Source organism: Carassius carassius, chromosome 25 (genome assembly GCF_963082965.1).
Source record: "Carassius carassius chromosome 25, fCarCar2.1, whole genome shotgun sequence".
NCBI classification, from domain to species: Eukaryota; Metazoa; Chordata; class Actinopteri; order Cypriniformes; family Cyprinidae; genus Carassius; species Carassius carassius.
The window spans coordinates 3636039-3663638 of NC_081779.1; the positions used below are offsets into that span (position 1 = coordinate 3636039).

The 27600-nt window shown below is 33.1% G+C and overlaps 1 protein-coding gene across 1 annotated transcript; it reads right to left on the minus strand.

The window, feature by feature from the left end:
• Window positions 1-2155: 2155 nt before the first annotated feature.
• On the minus strand, window positions 2156-27061 carry LOC132103920 (choline transporter-like protein 4). The gene is made up of 22 exons (XM_059508997.1): window positions 26809-27061; window positions 19816-19864; window positions 18635-18708; window positions 17361-17439; window positions 17176-17275; window positions 16361-16492; window positions 16075-16135; window positions 15854-15977; window positions 14739-14822; window positions 13935-14047; window positions 13320-13442; window positions 12332-12431; window positions 11575-11667; window positions 11302-11404; window positions 9374-9633; window positions 6866-6960; window positions 5925-6028; window positions 5767-5840; window positions 3947-4017; window positions 3766-3860; window positions 2746-2830; window positions 2156-2673 (listed from the first exon to the last, which is right to left on the minus strand). Exons 1-22 carry the CDS (start codon window positions 26852-26854, stop codon window positions 2567-2569), a joined length of 2172 nt encoding a protein of 723 aa, XP_059364980.1. The 5' UTR covers window positions 26855-27061; the 3' UTR covers window positions 2156-2566.
• Between the last annotated feature and the right edge of the window lie 539 nt (window positions 27062-27600).

A 27600-nucleotide genomic window follows, 5' to 3' on the forward strand; every position in this document is an offset into this window, starting at 1 on the left:
TATATCTCATTGCTATGATGCCAGTGTGTGTCTGTGTGTGTGTGTATATATATATATTACATCATAGCAATGATGTTTAATTGTTATTAAAATAATTGTTTTAAAAAGGTTGGAAAATGGGCTTACATTCATTCATTTATAATTTGTGTGTATAAATGTTGTTGTTTTATATATATATATATATATATATATATATATATATATATATAAAATAACAATTGTCACATTCATAAATTTCATAAATATTACAGAAATAAGAATTTAAGATTTTAATGTTAATTGTCCTAAAAATATCACAATTAGTTTTTTTTTTCCTTTTTGGTTTAGAGTGAACTATGAGCTGAATATGCTTTTGTGAGATCCACCCTTTATTTTCAATGTGAGATTTAATTTAAATCAATGTCCCAGAGATGCACACTAGTCATAAGCTAAAGGTGACCAGATGCTGACTACAGAGACGTTCAGACCAGGATGAGCTTCAGGTGTGTTCAGGAAGTGTTTCCACAACAGATTTATCTGCTGTGTGTTTGTTGTGTAAAGCATACGTCACAACTGTTAGTAATCAGCCGATTGGGTGTTCACACACATCGTTAACGAGTGAAGATTCATTCAAAATTCATTATGCATTCAGTAAATATATTATTTTCATGTCTGAAAGATTATAGATTATCGGAAACTTAGAACAATTTTACAAAAAGTGAGTTTAATTTTCATACACCCTTCAAAGTCCTCACAGTCGTGAGTGTTGGCAGTGTGAGCTGCTGGTGTGTATGTGGGTGTGTATATATGTGTGTGTATATATGGATATTGTACATGATGTTTTTAAGCGTCTCTCTGTCATTGGCTGTGACGTTTGATTGACAGCTGGGAGGTGATGGTTTGTAAGCCCGTCGGTTTTAACTCTTTGTCAATGTAACAAACTTCCTGTGAACAAGAACATTTCTGTTAACTTCCACTCTCTGCAAAGTGATTGGCCGGCTTTGGACCACGCCCACTTGTTTCATGTCACAGTGCTGGTTGTATTGATTGATATCTGCTGGGCATAAAGTGGGCAGGTTTATGATTTTGGGTGACTTTAGTTGAAAAAGCTCGTTTGTCTTTTTCCTTTTAGCATTATGCCGGTTAATTATGTTTGTAATATGTTTGTAATAATGTTTGTTTTTGTCATAAAAAGTCTTTTGGTAGCTAAATTGCATATAATTATTGTGCATATGGGGCAGAAACTAAAGTGGGTGTGGCCTGTTCTCTGGCACTTGAGAAATAAACATTTAATACAGTCGGTGGGATGTTTTTATTTGTATGAAATGTATATATTTATATAGTAAAATAGATTGAGACATTGTACCGTTTTGTGTAATTTGCTCAAAATAGTACTAATACATCATCTGAAACGCTATTGTACTGAAGCTGAAGTCAGAATCAGGTCATGTGATATATGTTAAAACTGCAGCGTTGAGCGATTATGAACCAGTTTTAACAGCTGGGTGACTTTAATGACCTCTCAAACCGGTTCTGCTGGTCTGGGTTCAGGACAAAACCACACTACATGATGCATTTTTAAGGCATTTAATTTTATTACACACTCACGGTCTTTGTTTTGAAATAAAACGACAAAATAAAAATGTTGAGACATTTTATTTGATTTAATGATGTCGTTGTCAGACCTGGTTATAATATTAGTACTATGTTTTTAGTTTTCATTTGACAGTCCATTTTATGTCAATACTTTTTAGTCCTTCTTTTTCTTTTCATTTGCCACTGCATGAGTACATGAACTTAAAAAATAAAGTACATTTGCATTTCCTGAAGGGTGAGTTTTAAGAAAAATGTTTGCAGTAAGTCTCATTTTCAGACATTTTAGCTAGTTAGAAAGGCAAAGTCCTCTGTTTCAGTTTTATTTCATTTGCTTATTTTAAGTTCCAATTTTTTTTTTTTTTAATGATGCTTTGCTTTAGTTTAGTCTATAAATTCAGCTTTTATTGTCCATCAGTTTTAGGATTGTCAATGTACTGAAAATAAGCACTCAATAATATGCAACATTTTTATTAAAGATATATATCTTTAAATAAATATTCTCGGTTTAGTCCCAGGTTACACTAAATCACACAGAACCAAATACAAATCATATAAAAAACTAAGGCTTTCATTCATGCTTATGGAGGATCAGATATTCTGTCATGTATTTTATTCTCTATTACAAAGTTTAAAAAGTGGCTTAAAAAATGTTCAGCAGTTTTGGAAGAACAGAACGTTAGTTATTAATCTGCACCAAAAGCAGTCAATTGAATCTTATATTAAAATCATAAACTGAATATATTAATATGTAAAGATAAAAATGGCTAATAATAAATGCTTTGGCTCACAGACATGTCAAGTTTGCCTTGAATAAAACACAACGAAAAAAATGCACTGGCACATTTTCAGTAAAACAGTTCCAGGATTGAATCTCAGGAACATGTCTAAGACAAAACGACTATCAATGTTTCAAAGGGTCTGTACATGGATTCACTTCGACTGAAAGTGACAGTGCTTGAGATTATGAAGTCAGAAACCCTCATCATCTTCATCAGCCCGTCTTGGCCGTTTTGTTCTTCTTGTTGAGGATCTTCATCAGGTTCTTGGACATGAAGTAAGGTTTCTGTGGACTGCCATCATTACGCTCCAGATCCTCCACTGCATGACAAACCACACGGTTAGACACATTACAACACCTCAAACATTAGATCTGTTGTGTGTGATACTCACAGAAACACAGGAAGAGTGTGTCCACACCCATGTTATACACACTGAAGAAGCCGTGGGCGATCAGATACGCACCGAACACCACCGTCTGTCACACACACACACACACACACTTAACAAAGCTAAACATGATCATTTGCAACTGGCTGATTCAACTTTACATCTCATTCCTTGCATGAAACCAAAATCTATGCAACTATATTGCTAATTATGGAATGAAAGTATAATAACTTATTTAAACAAGACAATACAGGAAACAGAAGTGAAAGAAGTTTTAAGAGAAAAATGTATGGTATTTTTATATTTTGAAAAAACTTCCATTTCACCCTAAAAATCAAAAATGATAAAAATAGAAATATATATGTTTCCATAAAAAAAGACAGACAAATATTAACTGTAATGCAAATATGTAAATAAAAAATCTTTTTAATGCAAAATATTTTTTTATATTTATAAAATATATTTATAAAAATATATTTTTATTTTATTAAGTCTATTTTGCATCTAGATGTTTTACTTTTAAGAACACTTAAGGAAAACGTTTGAGGCATATTTAGATTTTGATTGAACCATTTCACCTCAAAATTTATTAAATAATAATAAATATAAAATTATGCATATTCTACATTTGCATTAAAATATTTACTGTATTTACTTTTTGGGAAAATCTATTTTTTTATTTTATTAAGTGTAATAAAAAGTCTTAAGGACTTTTAAGCAAAGAGATTAAGGTATATTTAAATATTGACTAAAAAATGAAAACTCATAACAAATGAAATAATAATATATAAAATTGCATACAATTGTTGCATTAAAACTTATTTACTGTAATGCAAAAAAACTTTTATATATATATATATATATATATATATATATATATTTATATATATATATATATATATATAATTTTTGCATTGTAACATTGTTAATAAATTTTTTTTTTATACATTTTTCACATGATGTAATGCATTTAACTGGGCTTATTTAAGCAAACTATTTGCATTACAGTAACGTGAGTCTCACTATGATGGGCATCCAGTAGTAGTTGAGCGGCGCTGTTTCAAACGTGGTTCCTGGAGTCGGAATCCTGCCGGAGAAGAAGAAGAAGGCCAGCACACCTGAAAACAGAGCAGACGTCATCAGCTTCAGCTCACACATGAAGCTCCAGAGATCTGAGATGTGTCTGAACATCAGCATCTCTCACCCACTCCACCGACCACCAGCAGCTTCCCGAAGAACAGCAGCAGATCCGTCACTTTATCCAGCACCACCACCCTGACAACAACAACACACATCACATCTCTTCATGAGGAAGCACTTTTCTCTCTCGGGATCTTCAGGTGCTCTTCTTTGTAGCTTCATAACACTGATCCTATCCAGACGTGACTCGACAACACACAGTCAATCCACCTCTTGTCCAAACTATGAAAGCTTATATCCTTTTTCCCCTAATTGCAACCTTTATCTCACAATTCAGCCTTTTCATTTTTTTTTACATCGTGATGACTAAATGAAAGTACATGAAATTATTTAAATAATAAAAATAGGTGAGAGGATTTTAAGGAAAAGGTTTCAATTTAGAATTTGATTGAACTTCATGAAAACACCCATTTCATCTCAAAGTCAGATTAATAGATGCACATAAAAAATTGCAAATAAATTAAATTAAAAACGTTTCACATAAAAATTTGCATTAAGTTTAGATTTTGATTGATCTTCATGAAAACACTTAATTTCAACAAAAAAAATTATAAAAAATTAAATAAATATTTTTAACATAAATTTTTTTTTATTAAATGTATAATTTAGATTTTATTTGAACTTTTGAAAAACACCCATTTCACCTCAGTCAGATGAATAAATGCACATTTAAAAAAATGCAAATAAATTAAAATTAAAAACGTTTCACATAAAGTTTAGATTTTGATTGATCTTCATGAAAAAAATAATTTCACCTCAAAATTAAAAAATGCATTTTAAAAATAAATAGACATTTTTTGACATAAAAAACTGTATTAAATGTATAATTTATATTTTGTTTGAACTTTTTGAAAACAACCATTTCACCTCAAAGTCAGATGAATTAATGCACATAAAAAAATGCAAATAAATTAAAATTAAAAATGTTTCACATAAAATTTAGATTTTGATTGATCTTCGTGAAAACACTAAATTCACCTCTAAATCTAAATAAATAAAAAAGAAATACAGTTTAAAAATAATGCAAATATTTTTCAAATAATTATTTTTAAATGTATGTTTTGTTTGAAATTTTGGAAAACACCAATTTCACCTCAAATATCAAAGAAAATATATTTTTGCATAAAAATGTAATTATTTTGTAAACTTGTGAATATGAGTTTATAACTTGCGATCACAAGATATAAGCTTGAAAAAGTAAAGTGCAAATTCTGAGATTTAAACTCTCAATTATGTGGAAAAAAATTCAGAATTGTGAGATTAGAAGTCACTTTTACCTTTTTATTTTTTGATTCTGTAGCAGAAACAACAGAGCCGTGAGAGCGAATCTATAAGCGTTTCTATTTCTGTGACGTTTCAGATGGAACAACATACATGACATTGATAATCTCAGGTGCTGATTATCTTATTTATTTAATGTTAAAAGTATCAAATGTGAATCTGAATATCATTCTGCTTGACATTTGTAGCCACACTTTATCACACTGTATCAGTCACTCACTATGTATTGTTAATAATGTTAAGATGGTTTATATATTTTTTACTTTAGCGAGAGACTCCGCCCACCTGCTCTTCTGATTGGCTGTGAATTCTGACTGATTGGTCGTTTCTAGATTGTACATATAAATTGCTTGTGGCTGGAATCTTATTGCAATGCATCTCTTTAGTTCTTGATGTTTTTATATGATTTATAGTTTCTTCAGATCAGTGTTTTGGTTTCTAGCTTCTTTAGAGCACATGCAGATACTTGAATAAATCAACACCAATTTATTTTTTTATAACAACAGTTTATGTAAGCAATAAACACGCAGACTGTGGTCTCACCGTATGATGTTCCTCATGAGCAGAGAGAAAGCATTCTTAGCAGACACACAGAAATTCTTCCCGTATATGGCGATCTACAAATCAGAGAAAAGTTGATATTTATTCATTTCTTTATTGAGCTGATGACTTTATGTGGAAGTGTCAGAGAGTTTATGTACCATGATGTAAGCGTTCCTGTTGATGAACTTGATGAATTTCTCCAGACACCAGAAGCAGCATTTGAGGCAACACATGATGAAGCGCGTGCACGGGTTCTGAGCCTCTGAACACACACACACACACACACACACAGTACACTTGAATTAAACTTCAGATTAGGGTACATGGTATATCAGCTCATATTATAATAGACTGATTACAAATATTGCTGCTTTTAAGAACAAATAAATGGCAAGCCAAACTAGAGAAACACATTTTTGTTCAGTGTTTGAGAAACTAATTTATGTGTAGAGCAGGGCTATCTTTAACTAAAACTATTTCTTAAATATAAATGCATTTTTGTTACTTGAAATATAGCTGAAATAAAATTAAATGGAAATATTAGATGAAAAATAGAAATATTAGACTGGAAATAAATTATATTTATTACAATTAAAACTAAAACATTATAAATTAAACCTAAATAGTAATATAAAAAAATAATAAATAAAAAATAAAACTAAATAAATGATATAAGCACATAACAAAAATCACAATACAAATAAAACATAAAAATAAAAGCTGATTCATATTATTAATAAAAGCTACATTACTATATAAACAAATAGTAAACAGTGGTGCAGAATCGGAATAAAATTAATCAAATATCTGTTTTTACACTGATGTTTGATGACAGATGTCATTCAATACAAATCCACATCAAATTAATAAAATACATAACTACATAAACCTACAAAAAGTGTTGTTCCTCAGTATTTTTGTCTTGTTCTCCAGTACAAATATCTAAACATCCTTAAACCAAGATGCATTTACTTGACATTTTATCATGTTAAATACCTTTTATATTTTAATCATTTATCTTGATATAAGAAAATTACTTTTTCTTTTAACCAAATCTTGTAAAAGATGAAGACAAAAAGAGTGCAGAATGTTGTCTGACCTTTGAACTTGTGGTCCAGATACTCCAGAATGATCCGGACGAGCTGCACCAGCGTGAGAATCAGCGCGCCAAACGCCAGCGAGCCCACGTGATACCTGACACAAATCAAGAGCGTCATCACAGCCTCATTCATCACACAGCTGTAAGCATGAGCGCCATCTAGAGTCATAAAACACATCTATACTCTTATTATTGTGATAAATGCATCAATGCACTTTTTATTTTGTTTTTCTATTATAAGCTCATCAAAATTCAAAATCCACTTCTGAAATGTATTTTCTTACATCATCAAAAATTATAATATAATATTATGAATATATTATAATATAATTAAATAATATAAATCAGTAATATCACAGGCTAACAACCACAAATAAAAATATGGTAATATTTTAGTCATATAAACAAAATATTTTAAACATATTTTAGGACTCTTAAGTCATTGTATTTATTTTTTATATCAATATACTGTATAAGATCATATTAAATATTAAAAATGATTATATTAAATTATTATTATTATTATCTTCTCCAGGTTAAATAGATAAATTGATTTTTAAAAAATGGATAAAAAAAAATCGTTGAATATGATTACATTTATTTTATGAATTTTAAGTCATTTTATAGAATTTTTATCATAAGCAATTCATAAAAATATATTAAATATAAAATGTATTATTATTAATATTATTATCATTATCTTCATCTGCAGGTTAGATCCTGATGGATGAATATGAATAAATATTTGATGAATTATAAGTAGATTTTTTTATAAACAATGAAAAAAAATATATTAAATATCATATTTATTATTATAATTATTCCTAATACTACTATTATTATTATCATCATCATCATTATCGTCACCTGCAGGTTAGATCCTGATGGATAAATATTAATAAATATTTTATGAGTCTTAAGTCATTTTATTGCATTTGTTTATAAACGATGAATACAAATATAGTAAATATCATATTTATTATTATTATTATTATAACTACTACTACTATCATCATCATCATCATCATCATCATCTGCAGGTTAGATCCTGATGGATAAATACGAGTAAATTTTTTATGAATCTTAAAGGTCCCATGACATGGATTATTTCCTTTTCTTTAAATGCTTTTTAATGTTTCCTTAGGTGTACTTATATTGTTAGTATAATTTTTACATTTAAAATTTAGAAATAAAAAGCATTTTTTATATCCTGACATTAGCCCTCTGGCTTGAATGCTCTGTTTGAAGGGGCGTGTCTGCTGTGAGACTCCGAGGAAACGACAACTGATGTGATTGGCTGACATCTTTACATTTGAAATGCGTATTACATGTGGACCCCTCTAAAATATATATATATACTACAGCTGTCGAGATGAACGAATCGTGGATTTGTTGATTATATAATTATTTTTTCGATCTTGTCCCATCACATGAAAGGCTGCAGTGATGAGCAGCATTGAGTAGACAGAGTCTGTTTATCGCGTGAATGCAGTGATCTCGTCATTATTGCAACACGTTTTCTCTCACAAAATGCTTTCACCACAACTAACAGCAAACACATGAATACAGTAAGAGCTTTGTTGTGCAGCATAACAGCGTCATTCGTTGTAACGGCAGTTTAGGCAAGAGTGCAGATATACTCGCGATGTGTGACAGCTCCGAAAAAAAGAGAGTGTTCTTTGATCGCTCTCTGTAGTTAAATCACAATTTAAATAACAGATTTGTTTCATGCTACTAAGAGAAACAACGTGAAGTTGATCGTTTAGTCACTGGCTTGATTCACTGATGCATAAACAGTATTAAACGATTTAGAAAGAAAGTCTGTGTGAACTTGAATGATTAACTACACATCAGAAATCACTGATCACAGATCAGGCATTAATGAACACTGTTACTCACTGTGCCGGTGCTGTCGAATCCATATCATAAAAGTCTGTTTGTAACGCCTGTGCTGACATTGCGACTGAATTATATGTAAATATTTGGGCGGGCAAAGCAGAGAAAGGGGTGGTAACATTTCTCTTTACAGCGTCACAAAGAGGAGATTCCAGATCAGACCGTTTGAGCTTCCATTTTTTCAAAGGCAGAGAAAGATAGTAAAATCTCGATTTACACCGATTAAAATTTTTAGAAACTTGGGGACCACATACAAGTCATATTAATGTTAAAAAACCTCAGAAAGTGAAATTTTCATATCATGGGACCTTTAAGTCATTTTACATATATATTTTTTATTATAAACAATGAATAGAAATATATTACATATCATATTTATTATTATGATGATTATTATTATTACTACTATCATCATCATCATCTGCAGGTTGGATCCTGATGGATAAATATGAATAATTATTGTATGAATCTTAAGTAATTTTAAAGATTTTTTTTTATATAAAGTCATTTCATGTGAAAAAGTGACAGATGACAGACTCGTATGCTTGGAGGTTTCCACCACTACTCTACACTTTTCCAGCGGATGAGTTTGGTCAGTTTCATGGTTCTTACCGCAGCGCTCTCATGAAGGACTGGATCAGAGGGAATGTTGGGATATCTGCCGGTTTGCTGAAGGCCCAGTAATATGAGGCGAAGGTGCCGGCGAGCGTACAGTGACCCAGAGCGATGACAAAGTTCACACACCACAGGAACGCAATCACGTTATAGATCTGCAGGTTAAAGAGGTTCCTCTGGAACAAACCCTCCGTGTTATAGTTAATGAAGATGCAGCGTGCTGAAGGACACGTGGGATACTGCGTAGTGTTGAACGTCTGTGGAGAGAAACAGACACGAGATCCCGCTCAGATCTCAATGATCCCTCACAGATGAGATGAAATGAAGACTGAAGTCTCCTGCTCCTCAGACGAGAAAAGACTCCAGACTCCAGTAAGATCTCACTATCTCACTGTGAACACTCTCACTCGTACACCAGAGATAACCAAACCAGGGCTAAAGTGGCTTGATATGCCATTTAACAAGAAAAGTGAAAAATTGAAAAAAAAACATGCCATTGAAGCATATTTGTAGTTCTTATTTATATTTTGTTTTATTTTTGTAGAAAACAATAAAAGTGGATTTAAAAAAAAAAAAGTTAAATGTCACAAAATAATAAATTACCGTATTTTTTGGACTATAAGTCACACCTGAGTATAAGTCGTATCAGTCCAAAAATACGTCATGATGAGGAGAAAAACATATATAAGTCGCACTGGACTATAAGTCGCGTTTATTTAGAACCAAGAACCAAGAGAAAACATTACCGTTTACAACCACGAGAGGGCGCTCTATACTGCTCGGTGGTAGACTACAGAAGCACTGAGCAGCATAGAGCGCCCTCTTGCGGCTGGAGACGGTAATGTTTTCTCTTGGTTTATTTCTCTTGGTTCATGTCAAATAAATTTTGATAAATAAGTCGCACCTGACTATAAGTCGCAGGACCAGCCAAACTATGAAAAAAATTCAAGTGCGACTTATAGTCCAGAAAATACGGTATTTAAAATAATTATTATTTTTAACATTTCAATAAAATACAGCAGGATGTAATGCAACAATCAAGTTTTTCATTTGCATCATTTTATTTATTATTTATTACTCCTATGGAATTTTATAAGTTACACAACCATTCAAAAGTTTGGATCAGTAAGATTTGTTTTTTATTTTTATTTTTATTTTTTGGAAAGGAATTATTTTTTTTTCCATCAAGGATGCATTTAATGCATCAAAAGTGAAAATGAAAACATTTATAATGTTACAAACAATTTCCCTTTCAAATAAATGCTGTTCTTTTGAATTTAAACTTAAACGAGAAATTATTTTTACAAAAACAAATAAAAAATCTGTAGCAGCATAATTGTATTCAACATTGATAATAATCAGAAATGTTTCTCGAGCAGCAAATCAGCATATTAGAATATTAGAAATAGAATTTCTGAAGATCATGTGACAGAAGACTGACGTAATGATGGTGAAAATTCTCAGCAATAAAGAATCACAGCAATAAATTACAATTTATAATAGATTAAAATAGAAAACAGTTACTTTAAATTGTAATCATATTTCAGAATGTTACTGTTTTACTGTATTTTTGGTCAAACAAATGCAAACTTGGTGAGCAGAAGTGACATTCCCTAGTGTGTGTGTGTGTGTGTTTACGTGTGTGCGTGTGTGTGCGTGTGTGTGTGCATGCGTATGTGGGTGTGTGTGTGTGTGTTTATGTGTGTGTGTGTGTGCATGTGTGTGTGTGTGTGCATGTGTGTTTATGTGTGTGCGTGTGTGTGCGTGTGTGTGTGTGCATGTGTGTGTGTGTGTGCATGTGTGTTTATGTGTGTGCGTGTGTGTGTGTGTGTGTGTGTGTGTGTGTGTGTGTGTGTGTGTGTGTGTGCATATGTGTGCGTGTGTGCGTGTGTGTGTGTGTGTGTGTGTGTGTGTGTGTTTCTGACCTCCGGGACGCAGGTCTGGTTGGCTTGTATGACGCTGCAGCCGGCCTGTGCTGTGTTCATGGCCACCACCTTGTAGATGGGAGCGCCTGATGTGGCCAGATATCTGAACACAAGCTCAGCTAAAGTTTCACAACATATGAAACATGAAAACACACATTCATACACAAAATAACATAAACACAACACAATTACTTAACTTTAAAAACGTTTTAAAGATAAAGACTCATTTAGAACTATAACAGTATCTCAACGGTTTTAAAATGTGAAGGATACAGCGCTGTGATTCCCCAGTACGACACACACACCAGCAGCAGCACAAACGTGATGATGGGATAGAAGAGGGTCGTCATCATGTGACCCAACGCCCTGAAAACACACACACACACACATTTTTACTCTCTCCTCACGTGACATAATAAAGTGAAGTGACATTCAGCCAAGTATGGTGACCCATACTCAGAATTCTTGCTCTGTATTTAACCCATCCAAAGTGCACACACACACAGAGCAGTGAACACACACACACACACACACACACACACACACACACACACAGCAGTGGGCAGCCATTTATGCTGCGGCGCCCAGGAAGCAATTTGGGGTTCAGTGCCTTGCTCAAGGGCACCTAAGTCATGGTATTGAAGGTGGAGAGAGAACTGTACATGCACTCCCCCCACCTACAATTCCTGCCGGCCCGGGACTCGAACTCACAACCCTTCGATTGCGAGTCCGACTCTTTAACCATTAGGCCACGACTTCCCTGTAAAACTCTTTCGAAACAGAACAGACGTCAAACTCTTATAAACAGAAATCACTACTTCTTCATTTCAATTCAAACATCAACATGATTGTATGATTCATGTGATCAGCTTCAGATTCTGCTCTACATTCATGACTGCTGAAGAGAATATTTCACATGGGTGAGCAATGCAAAGGTGATTGAGTGTGTGTTTCTGGGCATGTTTTGGCTAAAACTATTATGAGACGTCCTCACTAATAAAGTAAACCCAGTGTGTGTGTGTTTATTTACTTGCTGGTCTCCTGAATAAGAGCGATGGCGATGAGAATACGAGTCCTCAGAAAGATCAACGCCAGCAGCAGAACGGCCTCGACGATACTCAGAATAATCACTACAACAGAGACAGAAAGAGCGTTACTACTTTATAAATAAAATAAAATAAAATAAAATAAAATAAAATAAAATAAAATAAAATAAAAAATTGGTGATCTGGTTGGTTTCACAATTGAAAAGGCTGGGGGGAAAAAATCACATAACTTTAATTTCCCAAATATTCAGAGGCAGCTGAAATGAGAGGAAAATGCATGTTTGAAAAAATAAGGGTAAAAACTAAAAGATGCATTAAAGATGCATAATCTACTTTGAAAAAAATTATTATAATAATTATAATTATTATAATATATAATTATATATATATATATATATATATATTTTTTTTTTTTTTTTTTTTTTTTTAATATATAATTTAAATATATAATTTAAAAGAAATAATTTGTGAATGAATCATGAAACAATTTTAAGGTGTTTATAAAGGTTAATAAATCTTGTCTTACATGTTTTTGTATCTTTAGTATAGGTTAAATAAGTAGTTTAAGTGACACTTATTAAGAAACAAAGGGTAAGTAAAATAATAAGCCTTCAAAATAAATAAGGCTTCAACTTTTTTTACTTTTTTCACTTTTTTTATTATTTTTTTAAATTTTAATATGAGGACTGAAAGTAAAAAAAAAACCTTGATTATGATCAAATGAACGTAAATTTAATTAAATATAACATTAAATTAAATGTTATTTGTTAATATTATTTCTTTATTCTGTCTCTCCCATTTTATTATGATTCATTTTTTCATTTCTCATTGTACTCAAATAAAATGTTTGGTCATGCACATGAAGCAGATTGAATTTAAAATAGAAACTAAACTGAACTGATATGGTTCTAGAATTCCACTGAAACACAAAAGTGCCAGCATTGATAAAAACCATAAAGAGCAGGGACTCACAGAAGGCCAGCCAGGTGTCCCGCACCTGCAGATAGACCTGCACATTAGTGGTTAAACCCACGTTATTGAAGGTCAGGCTAGAGTTGGCCAGAGACATGTACTCATTATAACAGTACCAGATACCTGACAGAAAACAAGAACACAAGAAAACCATCATCAGTGATTTTAGTATATCAATGATCCTAAATAACAGTGATTAGCACATCTCACACTGACTGAGATCATTCATTAATCATTCATTATTCTTCAGTTCAATCATGTGCAACTTGAGTCAACTTAATAAATGTACTGTTTAAAGGTAGGGTGGGCAGTTTTGGGGAGGCTAGCAATGGAGATCCCATGCTCTTCGCAAATCACTCTCCAAAGAGAACAGTTGTGGCTTAATGGTTAGAGAGTTAGACTTGTAACCAAAGGTTGTGGGTTCAGGTCTGACGTCCAGCAGGAATTGTCAGTCAAAAAAAAAAAACCTGACGGGAAATATGTCAGATTTTCATTGCTGGTTAGGACAAAACCATGAACACGTCAGATATGTGATTTATCACTTGATGTCCTGCCTGGTTAGAAAACAGGGAACAAGTTAAGAGAAGCATTTAAAAAACACACTGGTAAACTCACCGAAGGCGCCGACCGCTAGAACCCCAACGATGAGAACCCAGATGAGAACCGGAGCTGTGAAACGCAGCAGAATCAGGAAGAGAACGCTGACCACCATCGCAATCACCAGACCACTGACACACACACACACACACAGAGAAATCAATTAAACATGACACGGACATGATCACAGAACTTCATAATCAAAAATATAAAATCTCCAAGAAATAAATGTCAAAATGTGCATGCTATTACAAAATATTTTAATGTAGCTTAAATTGCAACAGTAATAGTAGTCTGATAATAGTTAATCAAAGAATGAAATAAAAAAGTCCAGAAAAAATAAGAATTTAATACAAATTAAATTGATTGGTTCTGAACAAATTATATATGATATCAATTTAAATATTGTTATATCATATATTTATAAATACATTTTACAATTGAAAATATTATATATACATATATCGATATATATACAAACACACACACACACACACACGCATTAATACTTTTTTTCATATATATTTAAAATACATTTTATTTATATATATATATATATATATATATATATATATATATATATATATATATATATATATATATACACACACACACACACACATGCATTAATAATTTAAATTTTATATATATATATATATATATATATATATATATATATATAATACAAAATGTAATTAAATAATGTTTAAGTTGAACTACTTTAACTACTAATGTTACTGTTATGTTAGATGTGTAACGTGTCTTTTAAAAAAAGTCTATTGAAATGTTTATTAAAATGTAACAAAAAAGAGCTGGACTCACGCTACGATCCACTGCCATGACTTGGCGAAGTCCTCGAAGATCCTCAGGCCGACGTCTTTGATGTTGAAGCTGTTGGTGACGTCGCTGTGAACAGAGAAACACTGTCAGAATCATCACCGTGTGCTCCTGCTCCGACAGACCCGTGCGCCCGGGGGGGGGAGAACAGCTCTGTCCCTGTGTAAAGCTGGAAAGACTACAAAGCGTTTGTCAAAGCTCACAAATGAAGCTCTGGAAGAAGCCACAGAGGGACTAGAAGCTCAAAAAACGACTACAGCTACAAGTCCTTCACCCTACAGACAGACAGAGAGCCAGACAGACAGACGTCTACTGCTACACATGGACACTATCTGTCACTCACTTTGTCACCCCTCCAGCACTGGCAACAACAGAGACACACATACAGACATGAATTAATAACTGTATTTTGGGGAATAATGTGTTCTCAGAAGTGAGCTAATTTTGACAAAACCCCCATTTGTGGACATCCTTGTTTGTAAAAACAACAAATCAAATCATATATTAGAATGCAATATAGAAAAGGTTTTCTAGTGGGGTTAGTGCGTGGTACAGAGCCCCGCACATGACATGCAAGAAAAAATTAATAAATTGTGCGCACGATTTACTAATTTGTTCCCTCAATTTACTAAAACATGCACACGATTACTATTGCGTTCCCTCGATTTGCTAAATTGTGCGCACAATTTATAAATCGGGTGAACGCGTGTCATGTGCGGGACTCCGTAGCATGAGATTGAGTCAGTCCCTAATATTTATAATTAGCTGTATTCAAAAAACAATAAACGTCTACAGCATGTACCCATTTAGATTTAATATAATAGATGAACAGAGTGTTTCTGATCAGCTGATATCTGATGGATTTCAAATGTATAAATTTCATCTAATATTTATACATTTTATTTTATTTCAGCTTTATTTCAATTAATGAAAACTACTTTTAGTAACAATAATCACTGTTGTCAATCATCTGATAATCTCAAAATGACCAAATATTGATGAATCAGTCGACTGCTAGTGTGTAAATCCGGATTTTTACTTCATATCAAGTATTAATATGTTAACTTTATTAGTGTGTGTGTGTGTGTGTGTGTATTTACCTTGTGGCATTCCTGATCGCTGCCAAAGTCTGATTCGCATTCAATCCAGGAAGAGTGAAGTTTGTGGGAATATTACTGGGATTATACGCATTCCCTCCCAAACTGGGCAAACACCGGCCCAGCACTAAACAGACAGACAGACAGAAGATTATAAAGACATTATAGAGAGGAGGAAATCACATGATGTTCTGTGACTCTATTCTTCATCTTCTCTCACTCACCAGAGGTTGTTGGCATGTAGAAAAGAGGACACAACTCTTTATTTACAATTTCCATAGCTGACTGAGAGAGAGAGAGAGAAATACAGAGACACCCAATAAAACAACCACAATTTTATATTTTTTTTCCTTATTAGATGACATGCTTCTAAGGCACAGATCATCAAAATAGGAATAATCAGTCATCATATACTCTGCATCTGCAGTGAAGGGAACGACTGTCAACAGATGATGGCTCAACAAAAGAAAGAAATGACAATCCTTTCATCATTTACACAAACACACTCACATATTGAGTGCCTTGCAGCTGGAAGGACGGGACGCAGTACTCCTGGTTGAAATAATTGGCTGGGTTTGCGCTCGGTGAGTAGGCGAGAGGAGACAACATCCAGAACTCTGACGGACACGACTTCACACACACCTACAGCAGACAAACACAAGCAACTACTATCACACACACATTCAACACTAACAGCACGAATGCTCAAATATTGCTGCTTTTCCACAGCTCTGGATTCTTTTTAAAGAGTTTTAAAAAAATAAAAAAATCGGAAAAATAAAACAGATACAAAACAGTCAATATCTGTCATGTGATAAGAATTTAGAGCTATAAAATGAATGTTGAAAAATTATTTTATTACATCAAGTTAATAGATATAATTGAGAAGTGAAAAACTTAAATCGTGTGTATGTGTATATATATATATATATGTACATTTAGAACTTTTTTGTATATATTTTTAATTAGTTTTGTGTGTGTATGTATTTATGTGTGTATATATATATATAAACACATTAAGATAGTTTTTTTGTGTATAAATATATCTTAATCACATTTCACATATATATATATATATATATATATATATATATATATAATTCTTATTTCATATGCTAATTTGTTCCGAATCAAAGCAGTGGTTGTTTACATTGAAGTCTTAAAGGAGACACGCCCCATTTAATGGAGTGTTCAAACCAAAGGGTCAAAAAGAACTTAGAAAACAGCCATTTGTTTCTAAATTATGTTTTTGGTATGATAATCTTATCAATATTATTAGTGGACCTCAGGGAAGTGATAAAAGAATTAAAATAACGATCTGGTACCTGTGTGGTGGGACACTGGAGACCCTGCAGAGCTGAAGCCATGACATTTGTCGCTGTGGCACATTTGAGGATGTCAAAGTACATGACGTTGGGCTTGTCCCTGAGAGACAGATGGACAAGAGCATCAAACGACTGCAAACACACTGATGTTTGACTTCTCTAAAACGACTGACGGCGAATCTCACTTGTTCTGTCCGACTCCACAGAACATTCCCGTGGAGTTTCTGGGATACAGCACATGTCGAGGATCTCCATACAGCCAGGCTTCACATGTAATACACACATCAGCTATGTTAATTAACATAAGAAACATATATTCTGCACTATTAAATGAGAACAGAACATGTTTAATTGTGTCATAATCTGAGCTGACCAGCTAAAATTTCATTTAATAAGTAAAATCACACAGATGTTAAGAGTAAATACTGTTTTAGACGATAAATTATTAACTGTCACATATGTGACCGAAAAGACATGACAAAACTTTTCATTCAGTCACATTATTTTAACATAATGCAAAAAAATATATAATATAATATAATGTAATATAATATAATATAATATAAAATAATATAATATAATATAATATAATATAATATAATATAATATAATATAATATAATATAATATAATATAATATAATATAATATAATATAATATAATATAATATAATATAATATGATCTTAATTGTGCATCTGTCTTTGAATATATTTGATCTGTTATAATGATTTTACTCCTTTTCAATAATATAATAAAGTAATATAATAATATAATTTGCTAATATTTGTGCATCTGTCTTTTGTTTATATTTTATCTAGTGCTAAATTCAGAAAATAATTTTGTCTCCCTATCATTTCATGGAATCAATTCTAAGAATACAAATACAGGTAATGCATTCTGGGAAATTAATTAGTCTTACATCTTGGTCCACAAAAGGTCACTTCAATACATTCAAATTCAAATGCAGTTCCGCATTCTGTTTTCAACTGAAAACTCAGTACTTTAAACTTAATTCAAAAATTAAAATTAAAATCCTACATTCCAAATGGAATTCTTATGGTTTTTATAGTTGAATTAAGAAATTAGTAAAAAGGTAAAAGGTCTACAATATTTTTTGTAGTTGTTGTTCGAGGGTTAATGTTACATTTTACATCAAAACATATACTAATTTTACATTAAGAGTCAAATAAACTTGTATCTGTGTGTTTTCTACTTTCAGTAGAAACAGTCACATTGAGTTACCCATAACCCTTTGCCCTCTCCAGTATTTACATATTGCCCATTATGGGAGGCAAACCGAGATCAATTTCCATATTGCTTTCAGGTCAAAGTAAACACAGCTACAATACACACAAGAGTTCACGGTATGTGTGTGCCTGAGCGCTGAACAGATAGAGACAGGATGACACAACAACAGATGATCAGACAGATAGACACAGAAATTGAGAAATGAACTTACCCAGAATTCCCACCACTATGTAACCCGCGATGACCAGCATGAACAGAACGCAGCATATGATGTCTGTACAGCTCCTACAGACACACAAGATGCAAGCACACACCTTACAAAAGCACTTCAGATCATAATGCACCACTAATTCAAAAGACAGACAAAGATGTGTTTTTTGAACCATTGAAAGAATAGTTCACCTAAAAATGTAAATATATTTGCTGAAAATGTACTCATCCTCTCCTGGTAAAAAAGTAATTCATTTAAAACATATTTGTTTCATACTGAGTATAGTTCAAATGTTTTAACATATTTACACAATATATTGCTCTGGACTTACTGATATAGAAATCCTTGAATAATATCAATATATTTAAAGTGTACCTAAAGTATGCCTGCAATAGTTCCACTTTAGCACAATCAAATATACTTCAGTATATCTTTACCTGGACTTCAGCACTACTTTTGCACATTTAGAGTGCATGAAGTACAAAATTAGTTGTTCCAGTTTAGCAGACTTTAAGTATACCAGTTTAGTACTATTGCAGAGTATTTTTAGTGAGTACATAAATGTGTGAATGTATTTGTAGTGTACATATCATTTCAAATACATTTTAATATATATCTCTTTCACTAGGATCAGGCCAACAAAGATTTTCAGAAATGTATCATTACAACACTTGCTCAAATGTCTAATGGATCATCTGCAGTGAATGGGTGCCGTCAGAATGAGAGTCCAAACAGCTGATAAAAACAATGTTTGAAAAATATCTATTGCTGAGCAAGAGATGTAATGCTAAATTTCTTCAAACCTGTTCTGATGAAGAAAAAAAACACTTCATTTTTCTATTTAAATTCTTCATTTTTGGGTGAACTAATCCTTTAAGATGTTTTTGCATTGTGACACTATTTTCATAACAGTTAAACATTAAATTACATGTCAGTCCAATTGTTTTTACATCATAATATTATGTTGTATTACCTCATTTATAGGCTACTGAGAAATCTGAAGGTAAAAAATAAAATGAGAATTATTATGAATATAGAATAATGACAAAACTCAGAGATAAAACATACTTTTATGAAACTAACATCACAATGCAAAAAACAGGCCCTTCGTCAAATACAATTTCTAAATGTTTCTTTTGATTTTGTGGACATACATTCATGAGATTGACACACACACACACCTGTTGTGAATGGGGCCGGTGAATGTGGGGTCAAACTGAGTTGGTTCACCTGAAAAACAAGCAGAGTTTAGATCGGTGGTCCGTGTGTTTATTAGTGGTGTTACACATCGTAGATTCACAGTCAGACACTCATAATGGATCTCTACAGAGTGTGACCTGCCATATTTGAATCCATATCATTGTTTTGGTTTGTTTGTTTAGATAAACCAGCTTAGCAGGAACTACAAACCAAAAGAAACCATTAATGAAAGTGAATTGTTTGGCTTCCTTCATAAATCATTTTGTTCTCACTGAATGGCAGTAATGCAGGTGCAGAAACTCCAGTGTTATTTGAATAGCATTGAGATATTGTTAGAGATTTAAATCAATAGTTTGAATAAATAATTTTTCATTGTCATTTTAGTTTTAGTTAAACTTTTAGAATTTTGTTCTGTGTTTTTGTCATTTTTATTAGTTTTAATATAGTGTTTTTAATTATTTTTAGTATATCCATTTTAGTTCATTTAGTACAGAAATCATTTGTACTAAAATGATTCATACTCAAATCATTTAAAAAAAATGAAGAACACTAAGGTCTCACTAAGTACTTGTCACATAAAGTTCAAATGTAAGTGATTGCATAAGCTAAAGTGTACATTTTATGTTATGCAATTAGTCATTATTTATTTGGACTTTTTCACCATTTGTAATCATTTTTAGCTTCTTTGTCCTTCATTTTAAATGGTCCTGCTGTGTGACAAATTAATTTGTACATTTATAAAATCCTGCTTCCAGACCACGTTTAGTCATTTTAAAAATGAATTTGAATGATTATTTCTACCGAGTATTTTAGATGGAGTTTGTGATGTCATGTGATCGCCCCACATGTGTCTGTTAGTCATCTGTGAGGGTTTGTTGCATGGCAGCTGTAGTGTTTCATGTTAGTTTAATGCTACACATGGGTGTTAAACCATCAAATACAAACACTGAAGCTTGTCTACCCTTTAAAGGGGTCATATGACTGCTAGAAATAACATTATATTTGGTATTTGGTGTAATGCAATGTGTTTATACGGTTTATGTTAAAAAAAAAAACATTATTTTTCACATAATGTTGTGTCCTCTATGCCCGGCCTTTCTGAAACGCGTAGATTTTTACAAAGCTCATCGTTGTGAAAAGTGAGGTGTCCGCTGATTGGCCAGCTATCCAGTGCATTGTGATTGGCTGAATGCCTCAAGTGTGTGTCAGAAATGTTACGTGTCTCCCGGGACGACAAAACAAAAAGAATAAAACCCATTACAAACGAGGCATTTGTTGCATCCAGTGGGGACATAATTACTGATTATAATGACGTATACTTATGCGTTTCTTAAACATAAAACCATGTCTGCATTTATGATCGGAGAAACAACAAACAACAAGCTCTACTCTACACTGCTCTAAACTTGCATTTGAATCGTCCTTTAAATATGAAAACTTAATTACAGGCTTTGAGTCAGAAGTGCCAGACTTTCCTTGCAAAGTTGAAACTGCCCCACTTTATAGAAACAGACACCAACACTAGCTGCCACTTTTCCACTGTCGGGCCAGTGTGAGCCAGGGCTTAAAACAGGCCAGGCGGCGCTAATAGCCTCGGGCCATGAAGCACCGAGGCCAGAATAGTGCTGCATTTCCACCGTCAGGTCTGAAGCTCCACTGCACTTCACTAAAACCCGGCCTTCACACGCCTCTCAGGAACAACGTCACACAACCCCTTTATTTCACCAACAAAGAGAAGTTATCAGAAAACTAATAAGAAATAAATCACTGGAACATGCGCAATCACAAAATGAACATGATAACAGCGGCCTTTTGTTTGCATGCTTTGTTAAATATTTAAATTCAAAAGCATCAATGTTTTACTATAAGTGATACATTGAGCATAATGAATTCATTTATCAGGCTTGAAAATTTGTCACAGAAATAAATGTATGTCTATTTTATTTATTTCTTTTTAATGCTGAAGCATTATGAAAGTAGCCTGAGTCTGTATCTGTTTATTTGTAGCCACAGTAGCCTATACGTCACATTTAGAATGAATGATCATTTCTCTATTTTTATAAAAGCTCCCAAACAATTTTTTTTTTGACAGGCTACGTGGAGCTAAACTGAGATGAGATGAGACTTATGACAGATAAAATATGTTACTAAATAAATACACGATTGTGATAGAGAATAAGAATCTGACATTTGATTTCCCCAGTGGTCATATTTACCATGTTTACTATGGTAATGTTAACGCTTAGCGTGCATAGTCTTTTACATCGCTTATAAATATTTCTGCCTTGTTTAGTGATTATAATCCACATCGGATCAAGTTATTTCAAACACTTGCTGCTGACTGAAAGTGAGTTTTGAGCTCAACTTATTTTAAAAAGTCTTTAATGCTGTTATGTTTCTGACGTGATCCGCGGCTGACGCTCTCCAGACACGGGGAAACCCCGCCTTTGTTCATAACCCCTCCTCTAGCCCCAGCTGGCCCGCTTTGGCCAAAGGTTTTCGTCGGGCCAAAAAACCCTGGCCGTTGGCCCCGAGGAAGCCCCGACGAGGCACGATCAAGCCCCGGAAGTGACAGTGGAAACGCGACTAGTCCTGGCTCGCACTAGCACGCCCAGTTTTAACCCGACAGTGGAAACACGGCTAATGTAGGCTACTCTCACAGGAAACAGTCCTCGTCCTCTGTAAAATGCGCTGCAAGCATCTGAATATTTGGTTTGGAACTGTTCTGGAACAGTGTTGTAAATACAACTTAACAACTGACTTCTAGTAGTGTCCTCTTTGGAAGAACAAACAAAGTAGATACACTTTCACAACCAAACACACAGCATCTCCACGACATGGCGGCAGCGGCAACAACGAGAATAAAAGTTACGCCTCCTTACTTTGTGTGAACATTTGGCTGGCATTATGCCAATCTTCCCACATAGTGACGTAAACATGTGGGGGCGTGTTAGACTGAGCCGTTTCAGGGGGGTGTGGATGAGCCTTAACTTTTATAAAGATCTCTTTGGGTTTGAAACTTTAGTATTTGCAACTTTACAGATCTTCTTTTTGCACCAAGAGCTTATAACACTCCAAAGAGAAAGGAAAAATTGAAATCGCATCATATGAGGAAAAAAGTGACAGATGGAATAAAAAAGGGGGTGATTTGAATATCATTTGAATTCAAAGATGGAGCCAAACTGCAGACACAAACTAATCATGAGTCTCTCTGTACACTTCATCTCATGAAACCTGCTGATCAGGACGGGCGCTTCCTATGACCGGATTTTCAGGATGTTCCTGAATGTGAACATTTATTGAGCATGACACTGATCATGATGCATATGAGCATTTGTGTTCATGTCCACGTGTTCACCTATGATCATTTACTTGAGACACTTTTAAGCCAAGCTCATAGTTAATGGTCAGTAATGTGAAGGGGCACTAATTATTTTGTAGATGTAATGGTTGTATTAAAATGAAAGCAGTACATCAGTCAAGCTCTATGGCTTCTTCAGTGTAAGTCTGTGGAAAACTGTATGTGAGTATAATACCTGGATGTCCATGCATCTAAACACAATACAACATAAAACATGTTCAAAATGTTGACATGTGCCAGAAATACTAGAGCTGAATGGTCTCAGGTCAAGTTTTAATCTTTGATATAAAACATTTATCTTTCATGTAATTACTTAATGAGTTGCTCTGTAAGCGTGTAAAAAAAATGACTTGCTAAGTAAACTTAAGGCACCCGATTATAAGTGATGCTGTAAATGAGTATGAATGGAAGAAGTTACAACAAAAAAGCAGGAAACTTTTTCTTTAAACTCTGTGACTCATTAGCCCACAGACATGTTTTAAACACCAGAATATACAGCACTAAATCAACCACAAACCCCTCGGCAAATATTAATAAACTCAGATGTCATAACCACAACAACTTGCAACTAGAATGTCAAACATTAATACATGTAATTTATTCCTTTTCTCAGTCAAAGCTGAATTTTCAGTATCATTACAGAAATCAAGAAGCTGATATGCTGCTCAAGAAACATTTCTGATTATTATCAATGTTTAAAACAGATGTGCTGCTTCTTATTTTTTGTGGAAACTGTCATACAAATTCTTTTTTTAGATTCTTTGATAAATAGAAAGTTCAAAAGGACAGCATTTATTTGAAATAGACATCTTTGTAACACTATATATTTGCGGTATTTACAATCACTTCTAAACAATTTAATGAATGCTTGTGTCAAAAAAAAAAATTTAATAGATAAAATAAATAAATGAAAACCTATAGTGACCTCAAACTTTTGAATGGTACTGTATGTTTAAAGGAATAAAAACCATGTGCCATGGGAAAAAAATAAAATAATGTCAGACAAACCTGTTTCCCAACCCTTCACGTACAATCCAGTGTCACATTACACTCAACACACACACACACACACACACACACACACAAATGGTTATTTGCCTTCAGGAATCAGAACATTTTCTCTGTCAGAGACATTTACATCATCTTGTAAAAAAAATAGCTACAGCAGTAGCAACAGATCTGTATGGCAACCTACATCTGTTTAAAATAGATTTAGAGGAAATTGTAGGGAGGAGAGTTGTTTCTATTTGTCGATTGTTGATTGGATATTGAGATGTGGGTGTGGCACTCCTAAAATATATGTGAGCTTGCAGATGTTTGTAAGAAAGAGCCGGGGTTTAGGAGAACAAAATGATTGGAGAAGTCCTGCATATGTCATCAGAGAGAGGTCTGTCATTTCACCGGAAGATTTAGTTAAAAAAAACATTAGGTAAAAAATTTAATACATTTAAAAAATGAAATGTGTGCATAGAGGAATCATTCAGAAGAAGATCAGTAACATGCATTTAGATAACAGTCATTTCACACTAACTTAAATATAAAGCAATAGAAGTCAAATCTCTCTTTGAAGACTTTTGGGGTGTAATTTGAAAATTGTTTAATAAATAAAGCAAATACTTTTTCTTTTTTTTTTAAGTCAAGACACTATAAGCAAAAACATAGTTTTTCCATGCACTGGTTAATTTTGAGATTTTGGGCTATGTTACTTTTCATAGTGGAAAGAAAACATGCAATAAACAAGTGCATGCTTATTTTAATATATGAAATACATATCTTTAAAGGCTGTTCGTTTTTTCTCCTCCTTTTCAGAGGTACTTAGATACTTTACAGTTTTATTTCCATCTATTTTCTGAAGGTTTTTACATTGGGTTTGTTAATATACATTTCCCCTGACTTTAAACAACATTTTTTCTGCTTGTTGACAGTTTTTTCTGATTTATGGAAAAAAAAGGAGACATCCAAAATCACCTCTAATATGTCAATAAAATGAAACAATTTTGAAAGATTGGTTTTATTTTAATATTTACATTTATGTTCTGGAATTTTATGTAAATAAGTACATATTGAATTAGATAATGCATCATTTGCTTATTAAACATATACATGCATTTTTACATGCATATTTAAAACTTGTAATGCAAACAATGTGATCAATGTGATCAATAAACTTGGTAAGTATGGTGAAAACGTTTATTAAAACGTTATTTATTTTTATTTTTTACTCTATCCGCCTTGGATGTCTTGCCTTAAAATGTTTAAATGTTTCCTTAAAGTAAGGGTCAATGACAGGGTGAAATTAAAACTAGCTTTATATACTATACAGTATAAACAATACAAGTGTTGTGGTGTGTGTGTTTGTGTCATCATATCTTTCAGAAATTATTTCCACACTTCAAAAAAAAAAAAAAATACAGCTATTAAATGTTAAAATGACATCAGCTGTTCTAAAATACACCATGCATGTGAGAATGTGCGTGTTTGTGAAAATTTGATTTTCTTCCTGGTTTAAATGTTGACCAACAGGCTTGTCATCCAGTGACTGAAACTCCAAGAAATGTCTTATCTCCAGCATTCTCCTGTACTGACGCACACTGGGTGACCAGGATGAAAACATCCCCATGATCGACTGACATAAACACAACAGATCAGAGAAAACAGAGGAAAACTAAACGAAAAAACTACATCTTAAACAACTCTTTTTCCTGTTTCTCAAACGAACACAGGAAGAAGAGCATTGAGAAATTTTTGTATGTTGAAACAACGATGAGAAGTCATACTCTAACGCTCAAGAATGACTGCTTTATCCATTATGGCATCGTATGGGCTTTTTAACTATCACAGCATCAAAAAGATTGACATCTGAGCTGATGCTTTGAGCATCTCAGACAGTGAATTCTCTGAACAGTCTGCAGATATTGTCCTGTCAGAATGAAGGGCGCAGAATGACCAGTTTTGGCAGGTTTGGGGTGTTCATGTCTGTTTAATAAAAGGGCTTGATCAGATTCACAAGCTCACCCTTTACAAAAGAAGCTATTGTTCGCAAGAGTCACTGTGAATACACACGTTGACTTAACTACTTAACCAAATGATATGCCATTGAAATTATTATTCACACTATTTTTAATTATAACAGATAGATCCAGACTTAATTTATGACCTTTACAGTTATAAACTGTCTAAAAACTCTCTCTCTATATGCATATATAGAGAAACATATAAAATATGTATATATATATATATATATATATATATATATATATATATATATATATATATATATATATATTAATATTATATATATATATATATATATATATATATATATATATATATATATAATATTATACACATAGAGCGCAGGAGAGCTATAGGCAAAATTATAAAATATACAGTATTCACTATAGAAATATTATCTTTTACGATTTTATTAATTTCCAGGCAAGTAATTCACAGTTGTTCATTTCCCTGATATTGCATGACCTGTTAACTTCTATCATACATTGATTATAGTCTATACTGTAAGAAACTATGAACTAATAGCTATTGTAGTATTGCAGATCCCTCTGAGAAATACTCTCACTGTACTCAGAAACACACTCAGAAACAGTCTTACCATACTCGGGGTTGTTTTGCTCTTCCTCCTGTTTATTACGGCCCATCGTTTCACTTCGCGATCATGTGTCTGAAGTAAAAACCGTGTGAAAAGTTCACTGCTCAGCAGCGTTCATCTCAATCGATCAAGTCCGGACCTTACTTTCTCTGCTGTTGTAATGTCGGTGAATCTTTGGTGGAGTATCTAAGCGCCGTGGTGACGTCATGGGGCACCTGCCGCTGGGCGCTGCACGAGCTCACCTGACGCGCGCAAACGCTCCCGTGCACCCACGGACACGCGCGCTCTACAGGTGCATGATTATTACAGCCTGAGAAACTTCACTTTGTTTTATTTACAGGATGGCGAGTTGTCAGGTTTTCGTTTCGAGCAACTCACAAATGATTTGTCAAAGTATTTCAACGACGTTTTAAATGTTTGACAGATTTTTAATAAAGTAGTACATAAATACAAACAAAAACAAACTAATAAATATAAAAGTGGCTTTTTTTTTTTGTAGTGATGCGCTGTGTCCTGTACAAGGCGAAATCATTTTGACACATAAAGAGAATTTCGCCTTAGATGATAGAATCGGTTGAGTTGTTCACATGAAACACAAAATTATTGCTTTCAAAAAATGACTTTTGCCTGTGAAAGATAGTTAAAGTTAAAAGATGATATTAATAGGCTAAGTGGCTTTGTTTGAAAAAAAAAGTCAAATATAGGTCTAATTAAACACCTTTTTAAAATATTATTTTAGTACTTATACATGAGTTTACACTGCACTTACAAACTGCATAAATAATGCTATGAGAA

What these genes read in the sequence shown, in the direction of transcription:
- LOC132103920 (XM_059508997.1), bottom strand. Translation starts at nt 26,854, where the DNA reads ATGGGCCGTAATAAACAGGAGGAAGAGCAAAACAACCCCGAGTATG. An exon ending in ACCGGCCCCATTCACAACAG is followed by an intron (nt 18,709 to 19,815) that starts GTGTGTGTGTGT and finishes GTGTGTCTGTAG; the next exon opens with GAGCTGTACAGACATCATAT. An exon ending in CTCATGAGGAACATCATACG is followed by an intron (nt 4,018 to 5,766) that starts GTGAGACCACAG and finishes TGTTGTTGTCAG; the next exon opens with GGTGGTGGTGCTGGATAAAG.